We start from the raw sequence: 22,287 nt of genomic DNA, 5'->3' as shown, positions 1-22,287 counted from the left end.
GGCCACGCCCACCGAGACCAGGCCTCAATCCCCGCCCTCGTACACCATAAAGGGGAGGGGAGGCCAGAACGGTGACGCCCAGTTCCCCGCCCCCGCCGTAATTATCATAATGTCACGCCGCTCCCTTACATCTCGTACCGAGTTTCGCAAATGTCTTGCAGGCACCTTGTCGCTTAGTTTGTTTCGTGAAGGTTGCCGTCGTTGTGATTTTCGTCGTCATTTCCAACAAAACTCCCAGCCTTTCGCCCCCCCCTCCCTATTTATGTTTTTTTACAGCAGACGACGAAGAAGAAGGCAGCGCGTAGAAAGTATTTGAAGTAGAAGGAGCATTGTGCGCATGCTCAGTGTCTCCTTACTTTTGTAAACGACTCTCGCAGCCGGGAAAATCAGGGCGCGGGCACGACGGCACGCGCGTTCATTCCACACGAGGACGAGCCTCGCAGCGACGGCGCGCCTCCGGACTGGGAACTGAAAATGGTGGCGAGTGTCAGGGTACAGAAACTGGTCCGCCGCTACAAACTGGCCATCGCCGCCGCGTTAGCCATCCTCCTCATCCAAGGCTTGGTGGTATGGAGTCTCCGGAGTCTGGAAGAAGGGGAGCAGGGCGAGGTGAGTGCCGGGAGAGCCCGCCGTAAGACGCGGCGCCGGTGTTGAGGTGTCGCTGGCCGCTTGCTTCTTCTCCAGAATGTCATTTTGGTTTTGTTTTTTTTGTTTTTGCTCGTTTTGGGGGTGCCGCGGCCGACCACCGGGGGTGCCTCGAGCCGTGTAGGGGGCCCTCGGCCGTGCATCGCGCGCTGTCCTGGTTTTCTTTAATTGCATTTCGTTTGTGTTGAGGTGGCGGCGGAGGCCTTTGCGGGGTGAAGTTTGCGAGTGAGCCGCACCGACGTGTCTTGAGCTCGGCACGCGCGTCGTCGACGGAGTTTGCCGCTTGTCAAGTTACAGGGGGGCTGGGGGGTCGGGTCGAGTGGGCGGGCGGGCTGCGCGTCTCCTCCACCCGCCCCGGCGCCTTTTCTCTCGCCCGCCTGCTCGCTCGGTCGCTGCCGGCGTGTTTTCCTTGTGCTGCTCATCCATCAGTCGTGGAAGTCACGCGCTTCGGAGCCTCCCTGGCGCGCCCACAAACGCCGAGGGGGTCGTAGTTGAGGGAAGTTCGTGCGGAGAGAACCGAAGTCGAAGCCCCCCGGGGGTGCCTCCTCGAACGCAGCACTTCCGTATAGCGCCTTTCTGGAGCCGATTCTGACGTGGCTCGGTGTAGGGGGTCCTGCTCGGCCCGACTCCCCGCAGAGCGCCAGCTGCTTTGTTAACCCGCTGTGAGACGTGCGGTGGGCGGCACTGGCTTCTCGTCCCCAAAGTGTCACTGCGCTCACACACGCAGGTGTGAAGGGTCTCTTTGTCACAGACGAGCCCTGGCAGCGCCGGTAGGACCTCTTGGTACTGTTTGGTGGGGCCCCGCTTTGCTGGGGGTCTTCATCATCCTCTTCGAGTCCTTACTCCGGTGGGTTTGGCTGACTGTCCGTCATCCTGCTGCAAGGCGTGTTTCTTCACCTTGGCAGTGCCAGGCTTGCTCCGTTCATTAGCTTTGTGCCAGCTCTCTTCTTAAGATTCTCGGCCCTTCGGGTTTTTTTTTTTGTTTGCGTTGCCAGCACTCGCCTCACGTTGAGCTTCAAATGACGAGGACAGCCTGGCAGCGAGCGGCCACCCAAAGCCCCTGTTGAATCTCGGGGGGCTGTAAAGGGGGTTTATTGTTTCTGACCCCTTTGATCTCCAGGGCTTTTTGTGTCTGTCTTGGGTACACACGGGCACACCCTAAAGCTGCTCTGCTTACTGCCAGGGGCCCAGAAGACTTGGCAGTTTAAAGAGGTGACATCATCAGGACGTCTTGGAGGGGTCATAACACTCGTATGGCAGACCTGCCACTTCAGTGCCCGCCAGGCGGCCGAGGACAGACACAGGGGGCATGGCACTCTTGTGAGGGCCCTTTTTGTTTTTCAGCAGCTGTTGTTGTTTAGTGAGGCGCACGTACTTAAGGTGGCATGTAATGGCAGACTGCCCACCCTGATATCACTCCTTGTCACTTTGTGAACTGGTGACCAGTCGAGTGACTTGAATGTTTCTGCTGCCTGCAGGTCCGTCCCACTCCTAAGCTGTTGTAATGAGGAGCGTGGCATGCGGTGGTCTTGAGTGCCCACCCTGTGCCCTTGTGTCTTAACTTTCTGTAGTGACCGCTCAGTGAAGGTGACACTGCTCTGTCGGGCTCGTCACACTTTATGATGTGTGTTTAAATGTGACATGTGGACCAGCTAGAGCCGACCAGGTCATGTCAGTCGTTGACAGTTAGGGTCCCAGTGGGGTCAGGGCAGTCTGAGGTGGCACAGCAACTGGCAGACCACTTCTGGGAGGTGCAGAATGAAAGCCACCTGTGCTAAAGGTGAGGGCAGCAGGGTGGGCTCATCTTCCACCGGTGCCCACCGTCACCTTTTTTTTAATCGATTCAATGAAAATCAAATCAGCGTGTGAAGTAACCCAAAGCCCACCCTTCTCCTGCCCACTGCCATACCACAGCCGCACGTCGAGACCCTGGGTGCTCCGTGACAGTCAAACTCTTCAGGGGTTGGGGGTCTTCCATCGAAGAGCAGGGAGACGGTTAGCAGCTACGGTGCCCCGACGTGAGACACTGGCACCGCAGCAGAGCGAGGACTGAAAGGTCTGGGCATAGGAGGACAAAACCAACAAACGGACTGGCAAAGTGGGCCGGTGGGAGGTGAAGACCCCTTTGTCAACGCCCATGTCTGGGGACCCCTCAGAATGTTCTTTTCTGTGGACTGTGGGTGTCGTCGGGTTGGTGCTGCTGAGGTGGGTGGCGCTGCCCTAACGTTCCTCGCTCACCGCTGTCTCCCGCTCCCGTTGTCGACCTGCCCGCTGATTTTTAAAGGTTATTCTCTCAGGAGTGTGCAGCCCACCCGGGGGGTCTTTGCCTCCGCAGCTGATTCTGTGCCAGATGTGTCTCGTGCCCCCCTTTACTGCAGAATGTGGGGCTGCTGCTTTATGGTCGTCTTGGCAGTGGAGGGTCCCTCAGACTCCGCCGCACTCCTTACTTGTGCCTCCCTGACCAGTTTTCTGTGACTTTGTGCCAGCTTGCTGAAAGTCGAGTGTTTGAGGCTGCCACTTGTGCCCATCGAGTGGCTCAGTGACTCTTGTAGACTTCTGGTGGCCCTGACTGACCGGTGCCCCGCGTGTCCTCTAACACTTGTGTGTCTGGCCACTGAAAGCCCCTCAGACGCCTCCTTATGGCTCTGTGACTGCCTCGGTGTCACTTGGTGACGCTGACAGGCGTTCCTTTGGTGACAGTGCTCACCTGGAGGTGGGGGGCACTCTGCGTGGGCCAATCACACAACATGCTGCTGTGGTTTTTGCTTTTGTCACTCGGATTTCAATCCTTCTGCCGAATTGGTAGAGGTGACGTGTCCCTAAATGTGACGACTGAATGACTGGGTGTCCCTGGCACTCATTCACACTTGGGCTCGGTGTCACCTGCACTGCCACATTCCTCCATTGGGTGTAAAGGCTGCCGTTCCCTTTTCGATTGTCCCCTCCCAGAAGTGGCTGCTGACGGGCATTGGCCTCACTGTGCCAAGCTGGACGAATGAACAAACGAATATGGGCTGGTTTTGTGTTGAGCTGGCAAGCAGAAGCTGGCAAACTGCTAGTCGGTGTTGGGGGGCAAACCTGGTAACTGGGGGCTCAGCTCCTAGTTGGATGTCTGAGGCAGCACACAAATCTTTAGTGAAGTCAGGGTCAGGTGTGTGGGCTGTAGGCCTGGCACCCACCGACTGGTGGCACAGAGACCTGCCGACCAACATGATGCCACTCTGTGGGGTGGGACGGGACCCTCGTAGCTTCCATGTTTCTGCTTTCGGATGAAAAAATGGCAAAGATGGCACGACGTGTCGAGTCTGCGCCTGTGGCTTCGTCTGGGGGGCACTTGTGGCATGTGAAGTGCAGCCTGGCTGGCAGTTTGATCTCGGATTGGTGCTGTCGGGGTTCGAGCCCCGCTGCCCGCTCTTTGGACCCTTCCTGTGGGGTACCCCGGACTCCTCGTCCACCTGGCAGACTGACTTTTTTTGTTTTCCATTGGGACGTGGAGGTGTTGATGCCCCCTTTGAGTGTGTCAGACCGGTTGGCGTCCTCTGGTGGCCAGTCTGCTTTGACCCACCTTACCCACGAGATGCCCGAGACTTGTGAAGAGGAGTCGCTTGTGTTTGAAGCCTGCAGATTTTTAGACAATGCAAACCCACGGAGTCCTGCCAGCCTTACCAGCCAAACGGCTCCAGGGTCCTCTTCCGGTGGGCTTTGCCCCCCCCCCTTTCATTCTGTCTGCCGTTGGTGGTCTTTGCTGAGGTGTTGCTTTTCCTAGCAAGCTGCTGAGTGTCTCGTTTTTGTTTGGTGGCACCGCTGTCACCCACTAGCTTCCTGTCTTGTATTTTTGGGTGGTCCTCCCGTCCCAGTATCCATTTTCCACATTGCATTCTGGGAGAGGCTCTGGCTGCGTGCTGTCCAGGGGGGTCCGGCGTGCAGCATGGACTGGAGGTCCCCGGAGTCTGAGTCTTTAGCGGGCCACTGAAGTGAAGATGACATGTCTGCCCACCCATCTGTGCCCAGGACGGCCACACGTGGCTCTCTCTCTGCGTCTCCACTCCATAGTGCCACTCCTGACGAGGGGCAGAGGTGCCAGTCGAGAAAAGTGACGCCGGCTCATGTCGCTTGCTGCGTTGTGCTCACAGAATTGAGAGAAAATTGGCACCTTCTCCTGATTGTGGCAAATGAATGTGCCAGCCGTGTTGGCGGTGCCATCTTGGTGGTTCTGTGCTTGTCTCTCGGCTTGTCAGCTGTCACTCGAGTAATGGCGCTCTGTCCCTGATGTGCTCTCACCTGCAGGCTCGTAACATTCCCATAAATGCCCACCTCAAAAGTGACGGAGGGGGCAATAAACACAGTGGCCACCAAGAAGGGTACAGGGGTCCGGGCCTAAAGTGAATGGGGGGAGGGCGGAGGGTCCCCTCTTGGCCCCCAATCTGGAGTCCTCAACAGATACTCTAAGGGGATGCCATCCTCCCAGAACGGGGCTGTGTGCTGTGCCCGGGAGGGTACCATCTGCTGTCCAGGACGAGCCGGGGTGAGGCTGGCAGATATATTACCAGTTCTGACTGCCCTGTCCCGTCCTGGTGGTGCCCTTGTTCAGGGGTCTCCCCCCAGACCCCCATATAAAACCATTCAGGGTAAAGTATTGGCATTTCCAGAGGTCCAGTGTGAGGCCTCAAAAGTGGGCACAGAATGAGGTGTCCACTTGTGATGCGCTACCACAGATGGGGGCACTGCCAGCCTTAGCGGGGATGTTTGACTTTCTCGTCATTGTTTGGCCCCTCATCTGGTCTACACTTCATGCCAGCTGCAGTGGGTCCTGATTGAGTCTTTTCTTTGTGGTGCCTGTGCCACTGAGTCGAGCGGTCGGCCCTGCAGCTGCCAGCCTGATGCTCTGAAGGGCGAGGGGCAGATGCTGAAGGTGGGCTGCAGTCCATGGGTTAGAGGTGCCATTAACAACATGGAGCCCTTCTGACAAGGCTGTGGGCACTCCTGAAGTTCCTTAGGATGACCCAAGTGCCCTCCTGTGTATTTGATGAAGGGGCTTATGCCAGTGTCCCCGGGCATCCGTGATAATCCTGGGTGGTGTGGCTTTTCTTTGAAAGCTAATGGGCCCTCCAGCTGTAGGTGACATGCTGGGCTCGTGTTGGTCTCGGAATGTTTGGCCACGTCAGGTCCGTTCTTCACTTGGCATGACCCGTGTCTCCGCCTGGCACTGCTTTTCACTTCATGTAATTCTTTGCTTTTCGTCCCCAGGGTAAACAGGGACGGTCAAAGCTGCCCGGTCACAATAAAGACATGAAGGACATCGTCAGCTGGGAAAGGAAGAGCGGGCTCTCCATCCGCAAGCGCAGTCGCTGGAAGCCCGGGGTCCAGCAGCCGGGGGGCACCCGTGCCAGCTCCTTGGATGTGGAGCGCCTGAAGAAACAGCCCACAAACCGCTACCGAGCCAAGCAGGGCCATGGTGGCACCGCCGAGGGCATGCCTTACGACCCCTCCAGCAGCCGCAATTTTACAGACCTGAAGGGGGAGAGCCGCTTCCTGGGGTCTCAGCACGGCGAGACGGGGAGCGTCGAGGGGGCCCCTCAGTCCTCCAGTGACTTTGTGCCCAAGTGTAAGATCACGGGCAAGGATGCCCTGTCTGCCTTAAACCGGGCCAGCACCAGGCAGTGCCGCCAGGAGATCGCCAACATTGTCTGCCTTCACCAAGCCGACCAGCTGATGCCCAAGTCGGTGCCCCAGTTCTGCCAGCAGCTGGGTAAGTAAACCGTTGCGTGTGTGAAAAAGAGCGACTGGGAGACCCCTCTGTGCCCTCTCTGTTACGTCTGAATCCCAGCAGGGATGGTCGCTTCACGGGCATCATTTTGTGTTGTTGGGGCCCAGGGTGCAGATGGGGGTCCCAGTCCGGGTGGCCTTTCTAAAGACGCAGGACAGAGTGTCCTAGATGGTGCCACTAGCTGTGCTGGCCCCGTGACTGGCACTGTGGCCTGGTGGGTTTTGGGGGGCTTGGGGTATCCACTCCTACCTTGACTGTACCCCAATGGCAAAGAAACACCAGGAAATGATTGGATTGCAGCCTGATGATGTCACAGAATCAAAGAAAAAATCAAAAGTGGATGACATTCAAAGACCCCGTCCTCGGTGGGTGGGTGGGCACCACTGGCCGTCCAGTCCTCCTCCTCATAGTGCCTGGCTCCAGGGGTCTTACACAGGTAGACCCCGAGTGTCACTCGTGAGGTCACATGCCAGCCCCAGCCCTGGTGACCTACTGCGGGCGAAGCCCCCGTAGTTCATGACCCTGTCACGTGATGCTAGCAGCTCCCCTGGGGTCACTTTCTCTTGTTGTCTGCAGGTCTTTCCAGCCCGGTCATCCAGTGGGACGACGTTGACCTGGACGTCAGCTCGGTGGACAATCCCGTGAGAGTGGCCTTTATGTTGGTGGTCCACGGCCGCGCCGTCCGGCAGCTGAAAAGGCTCATCAAAGCCATCTATCACCGAGACCACTATTACTACATCCACGTCGATAAGGTAACCACGCCTCGCGGTGGGCCACGTGGCCGATTGAGAAGGTGCACCTCGAGGTTTCTGGGGTCCTGATTGACATGCCATTCTAGTGACATCTGGAGAGGACAGAGAGAGAGTAAAAGGGGCTCTGGTGTGGGCTTCTGGGGGGGGTCTCCGTGTCGCATGTGCGGAGCTGCTTGTCACCTGTGACCAGAGTGCCACGAGAGGCATTCACCCGTTCTGCTGTCGATCATCGGAGACGTCACCTCGGTGTCCTCGGTCCTCTTCACACCGTCGTCCTGGTGGTCACGATAAGAATTTGGAGGCCGTGGAAGAATTGGCGCCTCCACGTTTGTTTCAGAAGTTCGAACTCTGAACGTGGACTCGAGTGCCTGTGGGTGTTCATCCCACCACTGCTCTTTAGCGGGGGTCCTCCAGTTGGCAGTCCAGGGCACATTCTTGGGCAGAATGCGAGGTTGTGATTTAGGGTCAGAATGTCGTCTTGTGAGCAGTACCAATGGTTCTGTCCCGGCCTGACGGTGGTCTCTCGCCACCTACACTGGGTGAAGAGGGGCCGAGGGTGTGGGTGCAGCGACCCACTTAAGAGCGGGTGACTTGCCGACCTGCACTGCCCATCTTCTGCGAAGCCTCTTATTGGCAGTTGCTAATGGACTTGACTCCTGACTCACCCGCCACTTACCCAGAAAATGGAAAGTTGATACCCACCTACCCACCCAACGGTGATGAGTGCTGTGAACTAAGATGGACGCCCGGCCTGCCAGCCTCCCTGCCAGCACGCCGACTCCACCTCAATTTAGAATTTCATTGCAGGCGTTGCTCTCTGCCCATCAATTGTGCCACGTTCACCAAGTCTGTGCCCACTCGTGCAGTCCTGTCCCAGCCTAACCAAATGGACAGCGGGGTTGGAGACTCCAGGGAAAGGGTGGTAGTTCGGCCATCTTAAGACTTGATGTAGTTTGTCCTGCCACTGCACATGACACACACATGCCAGTCGTGTGACTGAAGCAGCGTTCATCTGTCACATGTTGGTATAGCGCCTTTCAGATTGGCACCTCCTTACCAGAAGGATCTCCTTATGTTTATTTAGAAAGAAAGAAAATGAAGAGGGCGCCATGTGGACATCCCACAAGAGACCCTCTGGGACGGGGAGATGGGCATGCGGACCGCAGGAGAGGTTTGGGTGTGCCCTGTGGGTGTCCTGCTAGGGCACAACACGTGAGAGATGTGAGCCCGGTAGCCACTAGAGGGCGGATGACTGGGTAGACTCGCTCTTGGGGACGAGCATGGCAGTGTCACAGCAGCATGGGGTTTAAAGCCTGATGCCACCCCAGAGATCATGGCACTCGGATGGTAGGGGAGTTGGAGTGAAGGCCCCTGAAGAGTCGGGTCATTTTACATTTGGACACAGAAGAGCAGCCGTCACTTGGTCCACTGACCACGTAGTACAGGGTGGCATGCCATGGCACATAAGTAGAGAGAGAGCAATAACAAGTGAATATCGCGATGCCTACATCCCATAGCTACTCCAGGTTTGCTCCTGCAGGTGCCCTTCTTAGCTCCACTGGCCCAGTGGGAGTGCGAGTGCAGGCGTGACAGGGTCCTGCCATAGGCGGGTGACGTCCTGCGGCAGCGCTGCCCGGATTGACTCTGGCCCCTGTGAATGTTAAATGTGGGGCTGTTTTTAACTGTTCTCCCCACGGCTGCCACATTATATTTGCTGTGCCAGGTGGTGATGCCTCTTTTCAGTATGCCTGTTGCTGTGGGACCTGGACGGATGGGTGGATGAGCAGGAAGGGCTTTGGTGACATTTCTGAAGAGGGCAGTTTGATTGGGTCTGGGTAAGAAAATGTCTGCCAGGCTGGCACTAGAAGCTCTGACGTGGCGAGTTTTATGTCGTGTCATTTTAACTGCCAACCCGCCTTCATTCTGCAGCGCTCCAATTACTTACACAGAGAAGTCCTGCAGATTGCCAAGCAGTACCCAAATATTAAAGTGACCCCCTGGCGCATGGTGACCATCTGGGGTGGAGCGAGTCTGCTGAAGACTTACCTGCAGAGTATGAAGGACCTGCTGGACGTGAAGGAGTGGAAGTGGGATTACTTCATCAACCTCAGTGCCACCGACTTCCCTACCAGGTACGATGCCAGACATCCCAACACGGTGCCCTGAAAAGTGCGAGGGGGTTTGTAGGTCTCGGGTCACGAGAGAGGGGACACCGCAGAACCACTTGTAGGCCTCCATTTCATTCAAGGACTGACTTATCAGCCAACGCAGACTGAGAAGGGCAAAGGCTTGGCGAGGCGTGTGGGCAACTTGGGCATTCGACAAAAGTGCATGGCAGCAGGACGCTGATTCATGCCAGTCATAAATGTGTTGAGATGACAGGGCAGTAGAAGAGAAGACGTGTGCCCGGGGGAACTGAAGACTCTATTGGAGTGTGTGTGTGTGTGTGTGTGTGTGTGTGTGTCACAGATCGGCAGTCACGGCCGTGACTTCTGGGTTTTGCCCTGTTACATTTTAGTATTGCGGTGAATGCCATGTGCCCCGTTGGCCTTTTCTCAGATATTCCAGTGTGGCAGCATTGGAGTCGTGCCACATGTCATTCATATGTTCAAGCGACATGATCTCATCTCAGAAGTCCCAGGTGACCTAGGACCTCGCCAGTCACACAAGGCTGGCAGGTGCTGTGGTGGTCTCTGCTCTCCTCATTCCATCCTTTGCTGTGCCCGGGCAATTCTCCTTTTCCATTGTTAATCTTTTTTTTTTTCTTTTCTTTTATTCTTTTGGGGGACAAACAGAACAAATGAAGAGCTTGTGGCATTTCTGTCAAAGTACCGAGACAAGAACTACCTCAAGTCTCATGGAAGAGAAAACGCAAGGTAATGCCCGGTGGTCTCATTGATGTCTAACGAGGGGTGGCACACTGGGGTAGTGCACCCGGCCCCCCCCGGTCAGCTCTGGTGTCTCGGTGTCAAGTCTGCATGCCAATCCCATCCCTTTGATCCTCCTGCGTCCAGTTTGTGCCTGACAGCGGGCGGGCGGGTGGGCAGGCAGGCTCCCTGTTGAAGGCCCCACTGCGGGTGACTTGTCCATCTGAAATGTGGTGACCCCAAAGCCCACTTGGCCTACTGAAGGCTAGGAGCTGTGCTGGATCTCCTTGGTGGTTTGATGTCATCTTGACCCATGGGGCTGGCGCTGCCATCGGTGGTGCCAACTCAAGAGTCATTTGTGGCATTTAGAGGCGGTCCTTTTAAAGATGAGTGTACCCCCCCAAACCCCAAGCATTTCTTTTGTGGTGGTCTACTCTGTCAGGCATGTTGGTGAGTGAAGGTGGACCGGACCACCCCTGTGAATGTGCATGATGGGTGACGCCAGTGGTCCTAAGATTTGTAAATGATGGGGGTCTGTCCCAGTGATGGTCTCTGATTGCTCCGCAGGTTCATTAAAAAGCAGGGTCTCGACCGCCTCTTCCACGAGTGTGACACCCACATGTGGCGACTGGGAGAAAGGCGCATCCCCCTGGGCCTGGACATGTCGGGGGGCTCCGACTGGTTTGCTCTCACCAGGCTGTTTGTGGAGTATGTGGTCGAGTCGCAGGACGAGCTGGTGAGCAGCCTGAAGCAGTTCTACACGTACGCGCTGCTGCCCGCCGAGGTGAGAACGCCTGCACGGGTGTCGCCATAAGTGCCACCTGCCTGCCAATTACGTGTGTGTGTGTGTGTCGTATCGCATGTCCTGCTTTTGCCGAGCAGACGATGAAGAGTTTGACGTTGAGTGTGGGCACTCGCCTTGAGTCCTCCCTTGTGGTGGCGTTCCAGAGGTGCCCACCTCCTGGCAGATGCTGTGATACTTCATGATGGTAGATGGCATCTGGAGTGTCCTCCTCTAGCGTGTCTAGCTTCCTGGGAGGTCCTGTTTTAAAGACGTGGGTGCCACCTCAGCTTTGAACGCCTTTGTCCATTTTTCTAACGCAGTCCTTCTTCCACACCGTGCTGGGCAACAGTCACATGTGTGAGACGCTGGTGGACAACAACCTGCGGGTGACCAACTGGAATCGCAAGCTGGGCTGCAAGTGCCAGTACAAGCACATCGTGGACTGGTGTGGCTGCTCGCCCAACGACTTTAAGCCGGCTGATCTCGTCCGCATTCAGGTGAGTGCAGCCTTCTGCTCGTCCTCCGTCAGGGTGGGCCGCTGTTTGTCTTGGGGGCACAGATGAAAATTATGGGATGGACTTTAACATTCAAAACTGGGCTGGGCATGCCATACGGCAAACAAACCACCTAATGTATGCTGCCAGCCTCGGTGCCCCCCAAAGCTGAGACAACTGCCACTCCAGTTGGTGCAGGATGTCCCCTGCCAGCCAGTATATCCATGCCACTGCACTGCCACTGGCATCGTCATCTTCTCTGGCGTATTTAATCTGCGGCCTCCTTCATTTTCTGTGTTTGCCTTCCGTTTAAAGTGAGGAAGAGGATGTCGGGGGGGCTCTTTGTGTCGCCGGGTGCTCGTAATGGGCAGCACTCGCCTTTATATGACGTACTGGTGTCTCTTTGTTGTCACAATGGGGACAGTGACCAGGGGTCAGAATAAGAAGTATAAACATTCTGAGGGGGCACCTGGGCATGAGCCATAGCAGTGCCCAGAAGGAGGTGTGGTCCTACCCAGATGCATTTCCAGGAATTGGCATCGGCAGTAGAAGTGTCTGAAAGAGTGGGCTGTGGGCGATTGAGGTGGACTGTAGACGTCCTGGGGGTCTGGAGGGTCTTTTGGCCTGTACATACCCCACCCGTTTATTTTATTGGTCCAGCTGGAGTTTGTTTTCCTGGCCACCTGACCCCACGTTGTCATCGAAGGTCATTTGTTACTGTGTTGCCAGTCGTTCCTGAGGGGCACTTTGAGGTACCTTCACGTATGACGGTGTGCCAGAGATGGTGGGTGTTAAGTGGGAGGTGAAGGCCCAGGGATGAGGCCTGAGCAGATGTTCGGCTGCCCGTGGAGGTTAACCTTGCGGTGACGGTGACACGTCTGCAACCTCTGCTCTGCACTGTGACAGGGTTCCATTGCGGGTTGAATGTGTGTGCACTCGGCTGAGGACCCTGCGTCAGGTCGTGGGGTCACTTCTGCTGGTACTTCTCTGTGCCCCTCGAGCCCCCGTAGTGTTGGCTGCACAGCCCTTTTGTTACGTGTGCTGTCACCCATTTCACGTTCCTGCTTGGTCTTCGTCACGTTTGCCACCTAAGAGCAGCTTGGCATTTGTAAGGCAGTGTGGGTTACCGTGGCCCCCTTGACCCCTTTGGCGTTGCTCCCTGTGTTCCTGTGGGTTTCTAGCACCCCCTAACCGTCACCCCTCAGTTTGTTTGGTAAGTGCAGGGTAGGCAGTCGAGTGGCAGCCTGACGGGTTGAGGCCCGTGAGGTGATGTGGGCACTCGGTCAACGTGACGCGGCTCGAGTCCTCACGGGGCTCTGCTGGACGTTTGTTCCTGCCTGTCCGGGTGATGATGACGATGGCAGACTCGCTCTCTTTTAGCTGCTGCTTCTTCCTTTTCTGACTACAGCAGTTGACCAGACCCACGTTCTTCGCACGGAAGTTTGAATCGACGGTGAACCAGGAAGCGATTGACATCCTCGATTCCCACCTGTATGGAAACTTCCCTCCCAACACTCCGGCGCTGAAGGCCTACTGGGAGAACGTCTTCGAGAAGGAGGACGGCGTGAACGCCCTCAAGGATGCGACGCTGACGGCTTACTGCTCCTTCTTCAGGCTCGGGGTGCACAAAGCTCGGTCGAGACGGGACGTCCAAGACGTGTGCAGGTATGCCCGCCGCCACCCTCGGGCACTCTAGGCCTTGGTCAGGTCCCTATTAGTAGCACAGCGACCCGGGTTCAAATCCCAGCCCGGCCCCCCTTACGTCTCAAAGACATGCAGCTCGGCTTGATAGACGAGTTTAAAGTTGACCTGCTGTACTTGATTTAGTGCCATGTGATGGAGTGGGGGTCCCCCTCACGTCCAGAATAAGAGACTGCTGTGGAAGGATGGATGGACGACAGGGTTACTGCGCTCATCTTTATGTGGACCCCCTCATTCTGGCCTCTCCCTTCTGAGAAGACCCCCATGAAGTTAGGGTCTGCTGATGGCAGACCACCCGTTTTAAAGGGGCAGCGTTAGCCAGCACCAGGAGAGTGCCGTGATGCTGTATGGCTACAAGGGGGAGGGGGGTCCCAGGCAGCAGCAGCAGCCCACCCCTGAGTGGGGGTCTTCTCCAAGGCTCTTTGTCCAGGGAGTTCTGGGCATGTGTGTGTGTGTTGGGCGAGCCCCTGCTTCGTGGCAGAATGTTGTGTTCAGACCAAGACCAGCTGGCAGTGATGGGTTGGGCATGAGGCACGAAAGGCTGAGGAGGCCTGGGTGAGTGGGTGGCAGGGATGAGGCCGTGAAGGTGGCATCAGATGATGAGGTGATGGTGGTCTCATCCCAGAGAGTGCTAAGGACTGTGGAGAGCAGAAAATAAAGATTTGAGGGGTAACCAGCTAATCTGGGCAAACCTTGAAAATGATTGCTAAACGGGGGGGGTCCCCCTAACTAGAGACTGGCTTTGCTCCAGGGAAGACCCCATTAGCCCCAGCAGTCTCCACAGGGCGTGTTCTGCCATTAGTGGACGTCTCGTGCTGCATTGTGGGTGTGTTGGGGGTCCGCGAGTCTGGTGACGGTCGTCGGTCTGTCTGTCTGTTGCAGGTTTGAGCCCATCGGCTACCCCACTGCTGTACATTTGTACTTCTTCGGCGATCGTTTCCAGGGTTACCTGGTTATGCAGGAAGTTCAGAACGTGAGGACCAATCGGCGGGAGACCTTGGAAGTCTGGGCAATGCTGGATGCCAACCTGAAGTTGGAGAGCAGCTTGAGGGAGTTTGAGCGACTCAAGAACTTGGAGGTAAGACCCCTGGACGCGCCGCGGTGTCACGCTGTTGCCATTGTTAAGGACCAGAGACCAGGGGACGACTCCCTGCCACGTGTGCCTTCTTGTCTCGAGCAGAGCCTGGTGAGGTGGGCCGCTTGGTCCATTTGGGCCCTTAGTTTGGAGACGACGACAGGCTGGCACACTTTGTGTCGTTTCAGTTCACTGAAGTGTTGGAAGCCAGCAGCTCCATGACACGTTCTGTTAACCTCCTTTGGTTCCTTTGCCTTCCTCCTCGTCACTAAGGGGGTTTGCATCAGGCTCATTGGCCTGGGTGGGCTTGTGTGCTTTGCGGTGGTCTGGCATCCCGTCCAGGACTGCTTCCTGCTGCTGCGTTACACCAGAAGGGCTTTAAGTGGCTTTCAGAAGGTGTCATCGCCTTGATGTGCTCGTTCTTCTGGCCAGTAGTGCCCCCTCTACCCTGGTGACATCTGCCATGTATGTGACAATTAAGAAAGGAAGAGCATCTTCTTCTCAAGTGCCCGAGTCTGCAAAAAGCCTTCAGAGATCCAAATGAAGTTGTCACCTGGCCTTGGGCTTTACTCTCGAGTGTCCCTTAACACTCTGCTCGTGTGACACTTGTGTTATGGCGCATGACCCCATTAAGTTGTTGGCTTTTGTCACTGAGGACATTTCCATATCCCATGGATGTACGCCTGAGGCTAGTGTGCCCTTTTAACTTGGTATGATATGGGCACCTATGGCTCTGTGTGCCCCACGTTCCGCTGCCATTCAGCCATCCTGGTCTGCCGTAATCCCCCTCCTCTAATGTTTATGGCACTTTTCTTTAGTATTTGCTTGTTCTCTCACTCTTGCCACCTTCTTCATTGGCATAGCATGCCCCACAGAGGTAGCAAACAGGTGGTAGTTGCATGGTGCCAGGCTGGGTGTGGCACATTGTCATGGAGCAGAACAGTGATGGTCGATGGCTTTTTTTGCTGCCAGTCCAAAGCCATCTGGCACAATACTGAGCCATCACATGGGTCTTGTGAAGTGTGGCATCAGAATGGGCACGTGCTCTTGCTGCCGCTGGCTTAGACTTTGCCGCTGTTGGCGTTGCCCCGTGCTTTCATATTTTCGAAGTCCTAGTGCCGCTACTTCTTGGTGTATTTAATGTGGTGACGCCTCACTTCAGGAGGTGCCCGCCGTGCCCAGGCCTTGGTAGCGTTCAGCCGTCTGACACTTTCTGGAGTCCTGTGGTCACGCCAGCTGTTTGTTTCTTGCTTTACGGGTGGCACTTCTGAACTTTTTTTCTTCTTTTTGTGTAGGTTGGGACAGAATGGGACCCCAAAGAGAGGATTTTCCGGAACTTTGGCAGCGTCCTGGGCCCCCTGGACGAGCCAGTGGCGATCCAGAAGTGGGCCCGGGGCCCCAATCTGACGGCCACCATTGTGTGGATTGACCCCATCCAGGTGGTGGCCACCTCATATGACATCAATGTGGATTCCGAAGCGGAGTTCACGCAGTACAAGCCCCCGCTGCAGCGCCCACTACGGCCTGGCACTTGGACCGTCCGCATGCTGCGCTTCTGGGAGCCCATCGCCGAGACGCACTTCCTGGTGATGCCGCTTGCATTCAGGGGACGTCATCCTCTGCGCAAGGGTGAGTGACACTTTTTAAAGCCATGCTTGCTCCGGTGGGGTCCGCTAGACGCACGGTCAGGATCGGCGGTAGAGAGGACATGGACGGGCACAGGGGGTCTCTTGTGGTGACCTAAGAGAGAAGGATGGGTGTTGGTGCCGCCCACGTGTTCGTTCGAGAGGACCAGTGGGAGTGACGGCACGAGAAGACAATGATGATGACGACGTGTCCCCAACTCGCCAAGAGACCGGACCCCGTGACATTTACACATCACGCGTTGGAGTCTGCCCAGGCCTTGCTGCCCACTCGCACGGCTCCTGGTTTTGTGCACCCGACTAGTGTCGGGGGTCCCTGTTGCTGCTCGGTCCCTCTGCTGGGATGCAAAGCTATTTGTCATTTTAATGAGGTGCAGTTGACACCACAGGCTGACGTGGAGTGCCAGCTTTCAGGTGGTCCCCTCGTGCCAGCTAACGTCCTGAGTTCATAAAGTCCCATTGATGATGATGTGCCAGCTGAGTGTGTTTGGGGAGTATTGTGAGGACCACCTGAAGGGGCGCTAATCGCCAGCAAAATGTGTGTGGTGACCTCTCTGGCTGCCTACCTGTAGCTTCAGCGGAGCTCTGCTAGGCTGGCACACTTTAGAGCTGCCCACACGCACCCATGCAGCACTGCCATGTTACCTCAGAAATCGTTTACATCTCCCTAAATGTGGGGGGGGGGCATGCATGGCACTTCCTGGGCAGTAAGGAGTCTGTCTCTCATTAGTACACATAGCACATGTGACCGCTGCCCGTTGAGGTTTCCCCCCAGGTCCTGAGTGTGCCCGTGTAGTGCCATCGTGACAGACATTTCATGTCCTTCAGGTTCCCCGTTGTCACGCCTGTGTGATTTGACCCTCGTCACGTGAGCCGTCCGCATTCCTGCCTTGTAGGTTTGTTTGTCTGACTTTGACCGTCTGCTGGTATGGTGCCATGGGGCGTCAGGGGCATGAGGGCCGTGCGTCACGAGTTTCACTGCCCGCAGCTTTTAGCTGCAAACCTTGCAGGCGACCTTCAGAGTAAAGGATGGCGTCGCTTAACGTTCCGCTCCAAACGAGGTGCCAGCCTTGTGGCGCCTGGCTGTGTTTTTCCATTGCTGATGCTGAGGAGCTCATGTGCCCGACTCTGGTACTTGTCTGTGCCAAGATGCTACTAAAATACCTGGAGGTGAAAGGAAGCAGGATGCCAACCAAGCATTTGGTTATTGTGCTGCGTGTATATGGGATTCCTGTGGGCAGGTGACAGCAAGTGAGTGGGCGTAAAGAGACGCGTCACGAGTGCGGTGCCCGCAGACTGGGCTCCTTTTATACACATGTGCCACCTCGGGGTGTACCCGTAATCCTCATGTTGAGGACGTGGCGTAAGGCAGCAGCCAGTTCAGAAGTTACTGCAGGCTTAACTGAGCTTCCTTAGGATGCCAATCAGTCAATTCCGATGGCACAACTATGGCTGGGGCTTGACAGAGTCTTGTCCCCGTGTCAATGCCCACTGTAATTCCTGATGGCACCTCAGGACGCTGCTGGGCCACACATGTGACTCCTCTTGGCTGCCATGCGTGTCGTTCGTGCTGTGGCCTCTGAAATGAGGGTGATGCCAGCTCTGTGCGTCCTTCATTGGCTAAGGTGCCACAGACCTCTGGATGGCTTCGACAGAGGGTGGGTGGTCTCGCAGTCGAGCGCCACTCCCCTTGGTATGGTGGGCTTTGAGGGTGTCTTTGAACTGCTGTCTCAGGAAGTCAGGAATTCTGAAGCGGTGAGCATGCTGGAAGACCCCGGTGGTCTTCAGTGCCACTCGTCTCTTCCTCTGTATGTTGTTGGGGTTGGCACAGTAGAGGGAGGGAGGGAGGGAGAGAGAGAGAGAGTTGTCCTGAGGCACTGCTGATGGGGGTCCATTGTGTAGGTAAGTGACGTCACCAACAGCCGTGTAGGTCCTTGGCCATATGGAGGTGATGGCATTTGGAGATTTTAGTACCCAACCATGTGGGCACACTTAGAACAAGCTGGTAAACCAAATGAAGATAAGGAACGGGCACTATGGTGTCAGACCTGATCCAGATCGATGTGGGCAGTGCCCATTTACTGCTGTGGGTGCCTGGCAGCTTTACAGAATGAAGAAGTGATGAAGCAGCAGTAACAGTGGCTGGTAAGTGTCAGCCTGGCGCACCTTTCAGTGGTGAATGGGCACGCTAGTAACATTCCTGCTGTCACTTTCCGTCTGTTAAGCTCCGGGCAACGGGCACTCGGATCTGAAATTATCCACAAGAGTGGAATGGAAACACCCACGTTGGCAGCTGGCATCCAGTCCATGCCTTTATGAAGACCACCACAATGCTGTTAGAGTCCAACTTGAGTGCTGGCATCAATCAATGAGGGTCTGTGCCAATTACACCTGGGGCTTGTCCAGGGAGCCACAACGCTTGAGAGGCCAACAGTTAGACCGTCATGAAGGTGACTTCTGAAGATGGCTGCTGTCACTTTCATGGTACCTTTAATGAGACCAGTGGGCACTGCCATGGCATTTTAAAGCTGTCTGTCAGCGCCCTCTAGTGGCCAGTGCCCGTATGGACACCTATTAAAATAGGAGCTGGCAGGGCAAGTTTGAATGACAGATGACATTAGGTGACTTTCGTTGTGTAGTGTAGGTGACAGTTGTGACATTTTAATGTTCCTTTCTGCCCAGCAAGTGATGGGTGCAGAGAGCCGATAGATGAGCCCACCCTAATTAGTTACCTTTCACCACACAGCATTGTTTACAGTGCCATGTTGGCAGCGGCAGTAGTGCCACCACCACCTGAAGTGCCCAATTACGGGGGGCCGCCACTGAAGCTGCAGAGCGTTTTTATGGTATGTGTCTCCTGGGGTACAGGTGGTCAGTTGGGGTGGGGGGTCTTCAGGGGGGGCGTGGCATTCTGGCCAGTGCTCATTGGCCCTCGTCTGGCTTGGTGGGCGGCACATTCGTCATTAAGGCCCTGGACCACCCTGTCTGCCGCTGCGCTTCTTGGAGACTCTCCAGACCGGGTGAGAAGGGGGTCTTCTGGTGGTTCTTGCACAGATGGTTAGCGGGTACTCACATTTGGGTGGCGAGGTGGCCCTTCAGTTCTGCAGCTCGATCCCATTTGGACGCACTCGAGGGTCGCGCCCCAGGGTTTTCGTAGTGGGCTGAGGAGGCCATTGTGGGGGCGACCATCTTGAGGGTCTCTAACGGGTGCCACCTTTCTTCTTTGTTTCAGATGAGGACAGCTGGGTGCACTCCGGCCCGCCTGGAAATGTGTACATGGAGCAGACCTTCGAGCAGCTGAGGGGCGTTTTAAAATTACCCCACGACGATGCCCCTTGGCAGCAGGCGCAGCGCAACGCACAGCTGGTGGGCAAGCAGCTGCAGGACTGGGTGGACAGAAGCGTGGGGGCCTTCTGGTTGACTAATGACATGTGTGCCACCACCCCGACGTCCTGCCCCTCGCTAAGACTGTGCGCTCAGACAGAGTGGAGCTCCTTGTCGCCCGATCCCAAATCGGAGCTGGGGCCCGTCAAGCCCAACGGCAGGATCAGGTAGCCCGGCTCGGACCACCATCGCTGGCATCTGCTGTGTGAGTCTGACGGGAGGTCACTTGCTGAGCCCCGCCCTCCCCCCAGCAGGGGACAGCCAAGGACAGCTGGCGAGTGCCGCCTTGGCCACGTCCCCTCGAGGATGGCTGGTCTCGTTATCGTAGGGGAGGACGGAAGGCTTGGGGACCCCCAGACTGCCCCTCTCAGGGAACGACATGTTGATTTGCACAGAGTGGGCTCTCCTGCCGGGGGTCGCAGGTGGTGGGTGGGTGGGTTTGTTGGTTTGTTTGTTTTTATTTATTGTTTACTTGGTTTTGGGCAAAACTGGCAAAGTGCACTTTAAGAAGACACTACAGTTTGAAGAGCAGAGACTGGGCACTGCGGGCTCGCCTGTGCCACCTGCCCGGGCAGGCATCCTCTATGAAATGCTGCTAAAACGCGGTGCCCTTCTCGATGTCCTCCTCCTCTTCCTCCTGGCGCTGCCCGCCTCTGCGTGACGCAATGCCAAACGGGACAACTTGTGGTATTCATGCTGTTCAGGACCACCACTTTGAACCCCCCCCCCTTTTCTAAGAAATAAAGAATCATTGAGCCGCGACAGCTGGAGCCCGTGGTCTGGGGGGGGGGGGGGGGGGGGGGGGGGGGGGCGCGGCGCGCGCGATGTGTGAAATGAGGGGCACCCCGCTCACTTGGACAGGTGGCACCTCTTCATCTCATTATTAGAGCGGGTGCCCCTGGACTCTCGATCTGTAGCCCCCCCCTTTGTCACTGGTCAGCGACTGGCTGTTTGCCTTACTGGTAGCCAAAGGGTGGGATTCAGAACTCTGGGGTCTCGTGCAGCCAGTGTGTGCCATGAATGTGACCTGAGGCCTCATCTGACTGGCATCTGCCCAGCTGCTGCTTTCCTTTACCTCCGAGACCGCCATTCACATGTTTTGGGGTCCGAGACCACCGCTCTTATCGAATATTTCATTCAAACGGGTAAAGGGGGGCGGGCCATCTGCTGCTGCTAGTAAAGGGGCAACGAAAACATCTTCACAGTCGAGTCTGCCAATATTTGGGCAATGGGGGTGTGTGCCAGGCTGGTGAGTCCACATGCCAGCGGACTGCCTGTGCCAGGCTGGTGACTGACTAAGAACTGGCTGAAATGAAACCCTGCAGCCCTCCAGAGCAGGTATGTAGACCCTTGGCTCGATGTGGTGGTCTGGTTCTCTTGGCACGTTCCTACAAACGGTGGTCCCTGCCGGGCCGCGAGGGGGTCTTGACTCTCCCACGGGTGGCTGCAGCTCGCTGCTCTTCTGTTTTCCTGACGGCTGGCAGGGCTGCCCGGCATTGACAATAAATGCTGTAACTAGCCTGGCATTCTTTGTGCCCCCGATGCCCGGTCCTTTATTTACAGGTGCTGTCATCAGAGGGTCAGGACAAGCAAGCTGTCTGAGGACTGTGGAGTCTGTCAGCTCCTCCATGCCACTCTGTCGAGTTTGGTTTATGGTGGTGCCCATCACGGAGTGCAGCCCACCGGTGCCATTTATGACGTTAGAACTCGCGTGCCATCAGCCTGCGCTGGGCGTCTAGTGGGGCGACAGACTCTACACCCAGTGATACCAAGGCTGCCAGTGGATGTGGTGTGTGTCGCTTGAGCTGTGGCATTGCAGGGTGCCAAGAGGTCACTGGCGGTCCTAATTCTTGCAATGCTTGTGTTTTTGTCGAGGTGCCCACCGCACACAATTCCTGTCCTCGGGTTGTGATTTGCAGGTCTGTATAAAGGTAGCAGTTCTCTAGCAGGGCACCATGCCCCTGCCCTGATACCACTTTAGTACTCCTTTGGCTGCAGCCTGTGTTGTGCCCATGTTGGCATTCTCGTTCAAGTATTGGCTGTCGTGCGACTCTCCCAGCAGATCATACACACCAACCACTGGTGCCCCAAGGTGATTAAAGACCCCCGGAGTGCAGATCTTCTCTTTCTAGAAAGCCATCCACTCCCATCTTCTACCTTATCTTGTATTGGGCACTTGCATCATGGTGCCTGGGTGCAACTTCATGCCCACCTAAGCTGGCATGGAGGTGCTTCATGCTGTGTAAGGAGTGCTGGATGTGGAGCTGGGAAGCTGCTGCCATTTGGACAGAGCCATCGCTGGCTTGTGCCCCCTGCACCCGCGGGCACATCATTGAACATGGTGGTTAAAGATGGCTGTGTTTAGCCCCACTGATGTCGCCCTGCGTTCTTCCATAGTGAAGTATGAATATGCAGCGCTAGCTGTGCTGCCCGTCTAAAGCAGTAATCCACATCCACCGTGGCATTAACCCTGGCAGTGCACCATCCTTTGTAATACATCTAGTCATAAACTTCATTGCCTTTGCCATTCCAACAGTTGGCGCATCTGAAACAGTAACACTGCTTTTACGAATCCCATACCAAGGGGCCTGTGACAGAGCTGAGTGCATTGCGTTTGGCCATCTGTTGGAATGACAGACAAGAACATGCAGACGGGCACCTGGCCTTTTGTTAATGGCGATGGCAGAATAAGCTGGTCTGACGGACCATTTAAAGGAATTTTCGAGATGCCAGTAGACTAGTGTCAACAGGAACTGAAACCTTCGTCTGCTTGTCACAAACAAAACGTTCAAGTGCCCGGTCCTGGTGCCACCCGGCGGCGCAGCACATCAGGTGGGCCGTCCTAAGCAGGATTTTATTTTTTCTTCTCCTTTTTGCTGAATGGCCAATGCCCCGCCCCCCACCGACGTCACGCTGACTGAGGATTTCTAGTAGCGTCTCCATGTTCGGGTCACGTGACGAGCGCCTCATGGCTACTTGGATATCAATGGAGGGAGGCTGCTCTCGGGCACCCTCTGCCGGCCGAAGAGGGGCATCTCCGGTCCTGCGCCAGTCGGCCCTCGGCGGTCCAGCCACGTTGTCATTGTCTCCGTCCGCAGACGGCAGCAGGACACCGAGACCACCTCGATTAGATTACGGCACGAGGGGCAGGCCTTTCATCTTCTCTCCAAGGATT

At 56.1% G+C, this 22,287-nt stretch overlaps 1 protein-coding gene across 2 annotated transcripts; it reads left to right on the top strand.

The window, feature by feature from the left end:
• Positions 1-285: 285 nt before the first annotated feature.
• On the top strand, positions 286-19,513 carry xylt2 (xylosyltransferase II). 2 transcript variants are annotated; one of them, XM_028818762.2, is made up of 11 exons: positions 286-609; positions 5,893-6,394; positions 6,989-7,164; positions 9,094-9,296; positions 9,960-10,040; positions 10,599-10,815; positions 11,136-11,312; positions 12,721-12,974; positions 13,893-14,088; positions 15,381-15,714; positions 18,961-19,513. In XM_028818762.2, exons 1-11 carry the CDS (start codon positions 475-477, stop codon positions 19,281-19,283), a joined length of 2,598 nt encoding a protein of 865 aa, XP_028674595.2. In that variant the 5' UTR covers positions 286-474; the 3' UTR covers positions 19,284-19,513. The 2 variants fall into 2 exon arrangements, with proteins under 2 accessions (XP_028674595.2, XP_028674594.2); XM_028818761.2 differs by having other exon boundaries at positions 293-609; positions 12,718-12,974; positions 18,961-19,512.
• The last annotated feature ends 2,774 nt before the right edge of the window (positions 19,514-22,287 follow it).

The sequence above is a fragment of the Erpetoichthys calabaricus genome, chromosome 14 (genome assembly GCF_900747795.2).
Source record: "Erpetoichthys calabaricus chromosome 14, fErpCal1.3, whole genome shotgun sequence".
Lineage (NCBI taxonomy): Eukaryota > Metazoa > Chordata > Cladistia > Polypteriformes > Polypteridae > Erpetoichthys > Erpetoichthys calabaricus.
Note: the sequence above shows the minus strand (reverse complement) of the source record. Positions and strands in the feature narration are given on the sequence as shown.

What these genes read in the sequence shown, in the direction of transcription:
- xylt2 (XM_028818761.2), top strand. Translation starts at nt 475, where the DNA reads ATGGTGGCGAGTGTCAGGGTACAGAAACTGGTCCGCCGCTACAAACTG. An exon ending in CCAGTTCTGCCAGCAGCTGG is followed by an intron (nt 6,395 to 6,988) that starts GTAAGTAAACCG and finishes TGTTGTCTGCAG; the next exon opens with GTCTTTCCAGCCCGGTCATC. An exon ending in ACGTCATCCTCTGCGCAAGG is followed by an intron (nt 15,715 to 18,960) that starts GTGAGTGACACT and finishes TCTTTGTTTCAG; the next exon opens with ATGAGGACAGCTGGGTGCAC.